At 34.3% G+C, this 13383-nt stretch overlaps 1 protein-coding gene across 1 annotated transcript in view; it reads left to right on the forward strand.

The window, feature by feature from the left end:
* Nucleotides 1-4021: 4021 nt before the first annotated feature.
* The window catches only part of LOC115880277 (nephrin-like), a 275606-nt gene continuing 266244 nt past the window's right edge, over nucleotides 4022-13383 (forward strand). Inside the window, exons 1-2 of the mRNA XM_030897460.1 lie at nucleotides 4022-4214; nucleotides 11596-11723. Of these exons, the coding sequence (XP_030753320.1) occupies nucleotides 4022-4214; nucleotides 11596-11723 (321 nt within the window). The remainder of the gene's footprint in view (nucleotides 4215-11595; nucleotides 11724-13383) is intronic.

The raw sequence follows: 13383 nt of genomic DNA on the forward strand, positions 1-13383 counted from the left end.
AATAGCTTTAATCCTAAAATTGAAAGTCAGCAGTATAATGGCGTTCGATGGTTTAGCGCGCTGTTGAAAAATTTAAAAATTATCCAGGTTTATCACCGCGGTACGTAGCCGCACGGCATTCCCTAATAACGCCATTTCTAACAACAGCATAGCAGAAAAGAGTTAATAAAAATAAAATCGTTTTTCAATTTAAAAATGCTGTAGAACTCAATATTGTGCATCGGTGGAAAAAAATAGTGATTTATATGACGAAGAATGTAAAATACAATTTTGGGGTTCTAAATTTTTCGTAAATACAGGATGGTCCGAACTGTATCCCGGAAACTTTGGCAGCATATTCTGCGGATAAAAATTAGTAAAAAAGTTCGTATAAATGTATGTCCTAAAATGCTTAGTTTCGGAGATACAGGGTGTAGAAGTTTCATTTTTATTTCGATTTTTTCCAAATAATTTCTGAACTAACGTCAATATTTGGATGAAAATTGGTATCTGGGAGTTTTTTGACAAGATAAATTTGAATTTGATGTCAATATGACTCCTACTTGTAGGTGGCGCCACCTACATATTTTTAACTAGTTTGAAGAGTAATAACTTTTCGTGCGTACTTGTATAAAACGACTAAGTAAAAAAATATACATTTGCGACGGTTTTTTCGTAAAAACGATCTCTTGGTAAAAATCGCTATGAGTAATGGTTCTCTAGATATTTGGAATCGAAATTATCAATACCTGTCATCATTGACATAAATTAAACATGTTGACTAAATAGTTATTAAACAGAAAAAATAAATTTGAAATGTTTTTGTGCTAACAGTTCAAGAGAAACTGTTTTATCATAATTTTTTCGAAGAAAAATTTATGATTAATTTAAAAAATAAAAATTTATTTATCATCACATCAAAATCAAATTCTCCCAGACGCCAATTTTCATCCAAATATTGACGTTGCTTCAGAAATTATTTGGAAAATATCGAAATAAAAATGAAACTTTTACACCCTGTATCTCCAAAATTAAGCATTTTAGGATATAATTTATGTAAGAACGGCTTAATTCTGTGATTCTTTCTTTTTTATTTTTTTTTATATTTAATTACCAAACGTAGGCGCTAATTACAATTTACAATACAACTAATAGAATTGTCTTAACGAATAACCAAGTTGACCGTCTTTGTGGAGGCATTTAGGTCTTTACCTGTAATTAAAGAAAAAGTATCTGAGCAAACGAATTCAGCCAAATAAATAAATTTAATTTGAGTTTTATTTTATTCATTTTACTACCTATTAATTAATTAATCATTTAACCAATTAACCAATGAGCATCAATACCTTAATTATTAATTATCAATCATTACCCAATGAGCATAACTACCTTAATTATTAATCATTGAGCATTACTACTTTAATTATTACAACTATTAGTGGCCATAATATACTGATGGACAGTCTGGTGTTGGCATTATCAACAATGCCCATTATTCCGAACGACAGGAGTAATAATAATACCATACTGAAAGACAGTATGCTGGCATAAACGACAATGCCAGTTATTCCGAACGACAGGAATAATATTGATCACACTGAACGACAGCGTGTTGGCATGAACGACAATGCCAGTTATTCCGAACGACAGTAATAACAAAATCATACTGAACGACAATGCCAATTATTCCGAACGACATGAATAATATTAATCATACTGAGCGACAGTGTTTTGGCATGAACGACAATGCCAATTATACCGAACGACGGGAATAATAATATCATACTGAACGACAGTATGTTGGCATGAACGACAATGCCAATTATTCCGAACGACAGGAATAACAATATCATACTGAACGACAGTATGTTGGCATGAACGACAATGCCAATTATTCCGAACGACATGAATAATATTAATCATACTGAACGACAGTGTTTTGGCATGAACGACAATGCCAATTATACCGAACGACGGGAATAATAATATCATACTGAACGACAGTATCTTTAGGCACGAACGACAGTGTCTATTATCTGAACGACAGATAAAAGGCCTAGGTATAAAACCCATATTGTAATAAGTAATTAATTGCTCAGTAAAGAATAAACGAAATATATACCAATAAATGATAATTAAATGAAATGTAAATAAAGGTAAATTAATTTGCCCGTGAGCACAGACTCACCGAATTTATAAAACAAGAAGCACACTCACAATAACTGTAAGACGATTTACCGTTAAGTATCGAATTCTGAACGAAAGACAAAACACCCGTATTCGGCAACGCATTATGTTTATAAGTTAATTTCTTGTATCAGCCACAACTGCTGTTTTCCAGATTATTGTGTCCCGGCCATCGACAACAAGGAAACTTTACCCCGAATGCCATTTGGCATTTATTAAACGGAAATTCTTTTATTTCCTCCGCTTCTGGAAAATCCAGGAACTAATTCTTTCCGACGAAGTTTTCCCAACTATTTCCATCTTGGTCTCCATTTGAACGAAGCTATAAAGTTGAGTGAAGGCGTCTGGAGCGTATTCTATCTCATTTTAATGGTGTTTAATTGAATTTGAATGAGGGAGATGCAAAATTTAAGTGATAGAAGTGGTAGAATGAGTTGATAGTTGATAATTTGTGCGTTAATGTCGATAAACTCGATCAATAGTAATTGATCTTGGTTTAAATCACAATATTAAACAGTCATACAGGATGATAGTATGAAAAATATATAATATAATGTTATAAAAAAGACAGAAAATAAATAACAAAATACAAAACATATTAGACGCTGCACCACTACGAAAACAAGCAGACTTTAGAAGTGGCTTCAGCACAATAATTGACCACATATACAGGGTGGTCCGAATTGTATTCCGGAAACTTCGCCAGCATATTCTGCAGATAAAAATAAGTAAAAAAGTTTCTATAAATGTATATCCCAAAATGCTTACTTTCGGAGATACTGGGTGTTGAAGTTTCATTTTTATTTTGATTTTTTCCAAATAATTTCTGAAGTAGGTAATAAACTAAATTTGTAGCTCTATAAAATTACTATTGAATGTCTAGGGCCTGCAAGAGAGTTCTCTATGGAGAGTCTAGAGAGTAGGCTCTATTTATGGTTAGCATAACCAAAACGATATAAGCTTATGTTAATTCAGTAAGAAATAAACCGTTTTTTTTCTGTCTATTAATTCAGCTAAATCACTTTCAGCTATGAATTTCAAAACGTTTACGATCGCTCCGGAGTTGTTCAAGTTTATAAGAGCCTCGAAACTGTTCGGCTGGGTGGAAACGTAAATTATTTTAGAGGTGCGGATATTAAGCCAAGTTTCTGGCCGTTCGCTCAGGCCGACTTGTAAACAATTTACCGGAGCGATAAACTGGAACACATAACTCCGGGAACCGCAGTCGAAAGGAAAAAGTAGTACAAAACAAAGTACCTACAACTACAACTTTAGTTTTGAACATCAGTTTAATAAATCAGCTGGCGTATTTTACGAATCTATTTGCTCTGAGTGTTTTATCAGAGTATTATCTCACTAATATCTAGACATAAGTGAACAGCAAATGGGATTTCGCGAGGGACTGGGGACGAGAGAAGCCCTGTTTGCGCTGTCGGTGCTTTTGCAGAAGTGCAGAGATCAACGAAAGGAGGTACACCTATGCTTCATAGACTACACGAAGGCATTCGACTCCGTCAACCACAGGGAATTGCTGAGCATCCTTGAAAGAAGAGGCCTGTATACCCAAGACCTGAAAATTATCCAAAAGCTATACGAACAACAAGTAGCGACAGTAAAATTACAGGACACTGAAACAACAGCAATACCTATCAAGCGTGGAGTTAGGCAAGGATGCGTATTGAGCCCTATGCGCTTGAGGGATCAGAAGACGGCATAAAAGTGAATGGCAGGCTGATTAACTGATGATACCGTCGTTATTGCAGACACCACTGAGGGCCTGCAAAGACTTCTTGATAGACTGTCCTCGGTGGGCGACTCAATGGGTCTCAGGATAAATACAAACAAAACAAAAGTCATGGTGATAAATAGAGATGCAAGACAGGCAACGGAGGTAGTCGTAGGTGGGACACCAATAGCAAGAGTCTCAAAGTTTAGATATTTGGGCAGTTGGATTAGTGAAGACCTAAACCCAGACATTGAGATCAGAGCTCGAATTGAGATGGCTAGATCAAACTTCCTAAAACTGCAGAACCTACTGTGCGATAAACGTCTCATCATCCCTATAAAAGACAACTTCGTCAAGTGCTACGTACTTTCCACACTTCTCTACGGGCTTGAGTCGTGGACACTCAAAGTAAACGCAATGAATAAGTTGCGTTTACTACAATGAACGAGTTCTAAACCAAATGAACAAGGACCGAGAACTCCTCGACATAATAAAAAAGAGGAAAGCAGCCTATTTGGGCCATATCATGAGACATAGCAAGTATGAATTCCTTCAGCTCATCATCGAGGGTAAAATTGAGGGAAAGCGCGGACCCGGACGAGGCAATGCTCCTGGCTGAAGAACATCAGAGATTGGACAGGCCTGGACTCACATACTTTGCTGAGAAGAGCGAAAAATAGAGAAGAATTTGCCATGGTTGTTGCCGATCTTCACTGAATGGAGAAGGCACTTTAAGAAGAAGATTATCTCACACCTAACAGAGAGGTGAAATGAAGTAGGAGTTTTTTTTTTGCTAAATGACAAAAAAGGAGAACACCTACATACAGGGTGAGTGTTAAATAAATGCAAATATTTTCAGGACTGGTAAAAGTAAATAATCTATACTAATATATAAAATCCTTAAGTGACTGACATACTGATTAATCACGATCCTGCTCAAACCACTCAACGTAAGATGCTCAATTTTGGTACACAGGTTGATTCTAGGGTGTAGAGGTTCGATACGAAGGGATTTTTCGAAATTCCAGTTCCAAGAGGGTGAAACCACCCCTCAATATTTCAATATTTTTTATTTAAAAAACGGTCAAGTTTCCAAAAAAACGCTTAAACACGTATATTTTATTTTGTTTTTTTACATATTTTAAGAATTTTTAAAAATGTAATACAGGGTGTTTCGAAAAATCTGGTAATTGATTAATCACGATCCTGCTTAAAGCGCTTGACGTAGAAAGCTGATTTTTGGAAAACAAATTGACTTTAGGGTGTAGAGGTTCGATAAGAAGGGATTTTTCGAAACTCGAATTCTAAGGGGGTGAAACTATCCTTCAAATATTAAAATATTTCTTATTTAAAAACCGGGAAAAGCTCTTAAACACGTATATTTTATTTTGTTGTTTTACATATCTTCAGATTTTTATAAATTTATACAGGGTGTTTCATAAAATATAACTATTGAGTAATCACGATTCTGGTTAAACTGCTTGACGTTTAAAGCTGATTTTTGGCAAACGGATTGACTGTGGTGTGTAGAGGTTCGATAAGGAGGGGTTTCTCAAATCTCAAACTCCAAGAGGGTGAAAACTCCCCTCAAATATTACAATATTTGTTATTTAAAAAACGGTTAGTCTTTCGGGGGAAAACGCTTGGCCACGCATAATTTATTTTGTTTTTTTACATATTTTGAAATTTTTTAAAAAACCATACAGGGTGTTCCAAAAAGTTGGGTAATTTCTTAACCACGATTCTGCTTAAACTGCTTGACGTAAAAAGCTTATTTTTGGCAAACGGATTTTTTGAAAGTCAAATTCCAACGAGATGAATGTACCCCTCAAATATTACCAAGTTATATAATGATATCGCCATATTGTTTTTTCTCATGCTGACATAAATGTGAGAAAATTTTATCCAGTTTGTATGTTAATGGAAATGTTTGCTTTGCTTTATCATCACCATTAGAAATGATTAATTCGACGCGAACGAAGTCGCTGGTACACGCTAGTATAAATATATTTTCTCTTTACCGTTTTTCAAATAAGTCCAAAATAACGGAGTTAGTTTATTTTAAAAATTTCGAAAATTTTTTTTCTTATATTTTGAGAACCACCCGATCTTTTCTGGGTTTTCTTTTTTGTAAATTTAATCTACTACCTTTGTTCTACTCCTAAAAATATTTGTACTTATTGTCTGTCAGGGCTGGTAGAACTGAACAAAAGAAACATATTTTCTCTTGACCTTTTTTTAAAATAAGTCCAAGATAACCCATTTATTTTAGTTTGAAAATTTCCAAAAAAACTATTTTTTGCTTAAATTTTGAGAATCGCTGGATGATTTTTTGTGTTTTCTTTCTTGTAAATTTAATGTACTACACCTATGTTGCCAAGAAATCAAATTTTCAAAGTTTTTTTTCGATGAAAACATCCTTAGTTTATATACTACCTCTAAAAATATTTGCACTTATTTAAGAGTCACCCTGTAGATGTAATTAATCTGACTTTCCTTTTATTTACCCCTGAAGAATAAATATGGCTCAGTCGGTAGGATTTTAAGAATATCAAATATTCCTTAAACTAGAGGTCAATCTTACAAAATAATAAGAAAAAGTTAATGATAACATCAGGTTAAAAGAACAATAAAAATACCAAATTTACAAAAAATATATATAAAAAGTAAACTTTGAAATCTTTAAATAGAATTTTTTAGCTCGACTTGAACTGCGTCTCTTCCAAGATAATGAAAAAATCTTTCTCCGTCTTTTCCGTCTAATTTAAAGTAAACTTTTATTAAAATAAACTACCGAGAATAAAGCAGGCTAAACTACCCCGAGTGGCTTAAGGCAAATTTACGTTAAATATCTATCCTAACCGAGTTTGAGGAAGATTGAAGAAAAAAGGAAAAATGTGTAAAGAAGCAAAGCAAAAAAAAGTTTTTGCAGCAGACCAATTAGTCGGCTGCTTGACGCTGGAGATTATTTTCTTAAATCTAAATTTATAATTATCGACAAAAGGGAACAGGCTAGGAAAGAAATGTTTATTTTTTTAGAAATTTAATGGAAGGTTCTAGTAAAAGCTCTTTAACACAAAAATGTTTAAATATATTTTTCTAGATTTATTTTTTTTCTAACTTTTATCAAAATGTTTTGTATGCCAGAAATATCAATATTAAAACAAATATATATTTAATTTACCGAGTGTTTTACAAAAGTGGCTCACTCCTATAATTTTGTTATTTTTTTAGATAAAAAACGAGATTGATGTGTTAGTATATGACATAAATCCCATAGATCATCTATATTTACATGGATAAATCAACGCCATAAGTTTAGCATTAAAAAATATGTCTCCAACATCACGACATGCCATTTTCAAACGTTCTTTATTGCACTTATGAAACGTTTAATAGGTTTGCCTTTAACGATGACCTTCTTTGCGCATGCGCATTAAAAGTTGCACGTTTTTCGAAAATAATCACAATTTTATACGGTTTAGAAAGTACAAATTATACATTGTTATGGAAACCAACTTTTCATTGTCATCATATGGAAGATTATTTTCTTTTATCTATGATCATATTGTCATAATCATATGTCATAATATTACTTCCATTGTGTAACGATGCTTGTTTTTTGCGTTTTATATTTTAAAAATTGTATTAATTACTCTTTTATCGACCGCTTTTTAACAGCCAAGTATGCAAGTGTGTTCATTGAGAAGTTAATTTTAAGTTTGTGCAATTATATTTCTATTTTTTTTGTTGGACCTTCTAAATACTCGTAAAAATGACTAGAAAGTGTTTGGTGTGTGGAAGATCTAATATAGAGATCCCCGAATTATCTTTTCATATGCAAGTAAAGTATTCAGTTGTTCTTTTATTTATATTAAACCATATGCATACTTTCTGGTTAGATTTCCTAAGAATATTGATATTTGTACTGAGTGACTAAATGTATTTTTTATATAATTTAATTTTTGTGACACTAAACGTTCAATTTATTGTTCAAATATATGCATTTTACAAATTAAATTTTTAAAATTAATGTTAAAATTTGACGCGTGGACAATAGGTCCTCGACAAGGATAGATAAAGTAGAAGCACAAAGTGTGCAACAATAAAAGAAGATAAATGGAAGTCGTTGATATGTTTGCGACGGTTTCCATAGTGATTTACTTATCCACGTAAGTATATAATGATCTAGGCATAAATCAGGATTGATTGACGTATTCAATTATTTTCGGTTATTTCCTGTTTTACAACTTTTTTTTGTTGTTTCTAGTCTCTCGTTCCTTTTTTATTTCTCGAGGCACGAGAATTATCGACCAGAATTTCTCGTGCTTGTCTGACCAACTAGCACCTACGGATAATAAATATCCAAATCTGTGTCAGGTTAATATAAATGGCATCCTTGCCAATTTAATCTTGTCATCTATGTGGCCAACACATTTATTTAAAAAAAAACTGGTGTAAGACGAAGCCTTGATCCGCCATTAATCATTTTGCATGCTTCGCACTGCCGTTAGAGACAATAACACCTTGAATATTAAGGCTCTCGCTCTTTCGAGCACATAAAAGCTGTTAAGTATGCAACATTATATCGGGTGTTGCATCGTCGGACGGGTGGAGCCGTCTCAGATACTGGCTTTTCTTAAAGCCCTGAGACTGTATGATGAGTTATAACTCGTTATAACTCAAGAAAGGGGAACACACAATAGATCTATAAGGTCGCGGTGATTAACTCCCCTCCTAAACATTCTACATTCTACATCGTCGGACGGGACATAGGAAATCCCATGTAAATTTTAATGGGGTCAATTATTGGCTTCCCTAATTATTTTAGAGAATAATTCTATTTAGGTTTATTGAAGAGCACTAAAACCCACATTCAAAAGAATAACTTTAGATGTTTTTGATTAGCTCGTTTTCTTATGGCCCTGTATTTACTTATAAGCACCAGTCAAGATAAAAGATAACTGTCAAATGAAGTTGTCATTTCAGACATTTAATTTTTTTTAGTGCTTTATTATTATTGAAAATTCATTCCTACATCGGAAATCTTAAAGATGTATTTATAAATACAAATTAATATGAATTAAAGTAAAATAAAGTAATCAATTTCAAGGTTAATTATAGTATTATTACAATATTCAATAACTTATTAATTTAGGTACTATTAAATTGTTAGAACTTTAGGATTTAAAAAGATGTTCAAATATTCCTCCATCGACTGCTAGACAATAACCCAGGCGATCATAAAATTCTCTTCTTACATTCGCTAGTTGGTAAACTGAAATTCTATTGCATTCGGCAGAAATAGCATTTTTTAACTCGTCTATATTTGGGTATTTTTTATCCTTGTATATCCTGTTTTTTAAATGGCCCCAGAGAAAGAAATCATTTGGCGAAATATCAGGAGACCTTGCTGGCCAATTTACTGTATGATTTAGGCTAATAACGTTTCCGTTAAAACTATTGTCTAAATATTCCCGAACAGCCAGGGTACTATGTGCCGGGCAGTTATCCATTTAGTACCAAACTTCCTGATTTTCCCTAGCGGCATTATGTAAAGCAGGTAAAATATGATTTTCGAGTAGTTCCAAATAATATTCTGCATTTAAATTTCGCGTAAGAAATAATGGCCCGATAATATTGTGTTCGAATATCTCTGCCCAAACATTTACTTTCTGTGGATATTGCGTCGTTGTTTCGACAAACCTGTGTTGGTTTTCTTTGTTCCGATATCGATAATTTTGAACATTGGGTTCATTATTTAAGGTAAACGTGCATTCGTCAGTGAAACATATGTTTTTTAAAAATTCCCTATCCGTGTTTGCTCTCTCCATCATATCAAAACAACACGCCTGCCGCCGTATTTCGTCCCCATCTCGTAGCTATTGCTGCTTTTCATATTTGAAGGAATAGTATTTATTTCGTTTCAAAATTCGAAACGCTGTAGTGTGATCTATTCCTATTTCATCCTCAAGTTTCCTTGTGCTGATCTTTCCATCGTTCTCTTCCACGCACGTAATAAAACTTCCAAGTCGGTATCATTTCTTGCATCTTCTCTTTGTTCCTGCCTTCTGCCTTTCTGCAGTTATTTATTAGGGTACATTTGGTGTCAAATCTCTCAAAAAAGTCTCAAGTCTCAAAAAAAAACGTTCGGCATTTAACGTTTTATGTAAAACCGGCTAGGTATTTTTACACAAATAAAGAAGGAAATTAAAGATAAAGAATTAATACTATATCCGTATTGAAGCACATTTTTAGACAACTTCTTTATTTTTAAGATTTTGATGGTCAAACATCAACAAAATATTCCTTATCTTTGGACTAAATTTTCTCGAAAATAAAGACACAATTTAAAATTCCGTCACAATACGGAAATAGATTGAAGTTTTGTTATTACAGTGATATATAATTTATACGGTTTTGTAACAAATTGCTCGCTATTTTATGGCAAACGCTGAAGCTCTGCAAACCTTAATCAAGCCTTCTACACACTTAATCAACATTCTACACACCCGTCTTTGTGTTCTTTAATCATTGTAGGCTTTAGTATTTAAAGAGGTATTGAACTAAGGGCTTCAGTCACATTTTCAAGCCCTTACTTACAACGCCATCGATATATCAATGAGATCTTTGACGTCGTTTTTCCACGTGGATTATTCGGCACGTGTTAGACGACAGAAGGGGTGAAGAAGAGTGAAGAGGGTGAAGAGGGTGAAAGCACGTCTATTAATCTTGAAAAACTCGAACCCTTGTCTCTGATGGTGCGCAAGAAACATCACTGAAATTTAAATGTTTCACTTGGATCGCTCTATTTTTGTTTTTGCATTAGTAAGCAAATATTTTTTTTCAAAGTAGCACTAGTTGAACCTGTTACTCTATTAATATTTTTCCATGTTATATACAGGGTGGTCCGGACTGTATTCTGGAAACTTTGGCAGCATATTCTGCAGATAGAAATAAGTAAACAAGTTCGTATAAATGTATGTCCTAAAATGCTTAGTTTCGGAGATAGAGGGAGTTAAAGTTTCATTTTTTTTTAATTTTTATTTTTTCCAAATAATTTCTGAAGTAACGTCAATATTTGGACTAAAATTGGTGTCTGGGAGTTGTTTGACAGGGGAAATTTGATTTTGATGTTAATATGCCTCCTACTTATGAAGGGCGCCACCTACTTATTTTTTAACTGTTTTGAAGAGTAATAACTTTTCGTCCGTACCTGTATAACACTACTGAGTAAAAAAAACACATTTACGACATTTTTTTTTACGTAAAAAAGGTCTCTAAGGTGCCCGGTGGCGTAGAGGTACAGGCTCTCGTCTACCAATCTCAAGGTAGTGTGTTCGAATCCCACACTCGGCATTTCATCAGCCGACTATTTTTATTAAAATAAAAATAGTTTCGTAAAAACAGTACCTAGGTCGACTCAGCCTTAAATGAGTACTTGGGATTCACAATCCTGAGGTAATATTAGGCGGTTGAAGCGTAGTGCTAGTCACATTACCTTCCTTGTATACCGAACGGCTCTAGTATGGCAAGCTGTACCTTGCTACTCCGAAGGCGTTAAACGCTATATACTGGAGCTATCATTATTATAAGGTCTCTTGGTTGGGTCATCGAGTTAAAATATAATTTTGTCTACTATTAACAACAAGAGTTTATAATTTAACGGCTGAAACTCTAATTTCTCTTTTCTTTTGTTGCAGTACCTCCATCTGGCGTTCAAATTACTGATAGCCTGGGTCCAGTGAAGAAAGACATCACAGAAGCCTATGCAGAAGGAGCTAGTCTTACCCTCAATTGTATAGCATCCGGAGGAAAGCCACTAGCTAAGGTAAAAAGCAATATCAATTAAGAGTCAAAACGAAAGTAAAAAAAAATCAAGAAATACTTTTATTTGTAAACTAAGAAGCTTTTACAAAATTCATTTTTTAATTTGATATGGCTATTTATAGATATTGATGAGATAGGTAGGTTAGTTACTAACTTAATATTAATCTTATTAATAAAGGGGGCCCATCGAAAACGTTCCGCAAGGCATAACGGCCAGGATATTTCTTTTTTTCAAAAAGTCCAAAAACACGTCAATTTTGTTTGTGTAGGGGACAACTCCAAAAATGATTGCAAAATCTTCAACCCTCTAAACGGGGGTATCATCCCCCAACTTTTTTCAAATGGGAAGGGGGGTCAAATGGTGTCGCAATGAAAAGAGCTTTCTATCCTCTATATTTCCCCGCTTCGTTTTTGAAAATCGGTCAAGTCATTGGGAAAATATGAAGGATTGAAATTTGAAAAGTTTATTTAAACATTTATCAGAGTAAATGATAAGGATAAATTCCTTCGACCAATTTGCTGTTTTTCTTTATTATTTCTAAACTGACCCACTTTTTTTTTATTTTTTTTTCTTCTTTATTATTTCTAAACTGACCCACTAGAGAAGCTGAATAAATTAGGCAAAGAAAACAAAGTCCTCCTACACTGGGTGCCGGCTCACCAAGGGATAGAAGGCAATGAAAAAGCAAATAATCTAGCTAGGAAAGGAGCGAACACTCCACTAACTGGACCAGAACCGTTCTGCTTTCCAAGTGGTAACCAACTCAAGGCGGAACTCAAGAACTTGGAAGATTCCATCCGCAACCTGGAATGGAAATCTTGCAATGGTCTAAGACACTCGAAGAAGTTTCTGAGGGCTTATGATATAGATAAAAATCACAGATCTTCCTGGGTCTGAGTAAGAACAATCTTCGGATTGTCACGGGGTTTTTAACAGGACACTGTCTCCTCAATGAACACCTCAGTTGATTGAAACTAAGAACGAAAGAAACGGCGAATGCAGATTCTGTGGGGAAGATGGTGAAACACCAGTACACCTCATCACTGAGTGCGCCGAGACGACAACCATTCGTGCCATGAATTTTGGTACGACTGATATTGGAGATGGAGAACTACCCTCTATAAAACCGTCCCAGATACTGGCTTTTGTCAAAGCCCTGGGACTGTATGATGAGTTATGATTCAAGAAAGGGGGACACAATGGATATGTAAGGTCGAAGTGATTAACCCCCCTCCCACTCATTCTAAATTCTAAAAAAATTCTAAAACTGACCCACAATAGAATTTCCAAAAATACCAGCCCGCGACGATCAAAATCGTCTTCGTTGAGTTCTTGTACCAACTGAATTTTGTACGGGTGGAACTTGTGTTTTTTTAATACCTTTTGGATACTTGTACGATTCACGCCGGTCTCATTGGCTAATTTTCTTGTACTCAGCGTACTATCCATGGTAACTTGGCCCATTACGAATACCTCCATAGCTTCATTTACTACAAGATTTTCCCTCTGCCTCTTTTTATTCATAACGGAACCAGTTTCGCGAAATTTTTCTACTAACTCGCGAACAATTTTGCCATAAAGGTGTTTGTCAGGATGGCGTTCATTGAATATCTACGCAACCCGATTGCCACATTCATTATTTTTAAAATAAAGTTCGATT

This window comes from Sitophilus oryzae, unplaced genomic scaffold, assembly GCF_002938485.1.
Source record: "Sitophilus oryzae breed Bouriz unplaced genomic scaffold, Soryzae_2.0 scaffold_1621_pilon_pilon, whole genome shotgun sequence".
NCBI lineage: Eukaryota > Metazoa > Arthropoda > Insecta > Coleoptera > Curculionidae > Sitophilus > Sitophilus oryzae.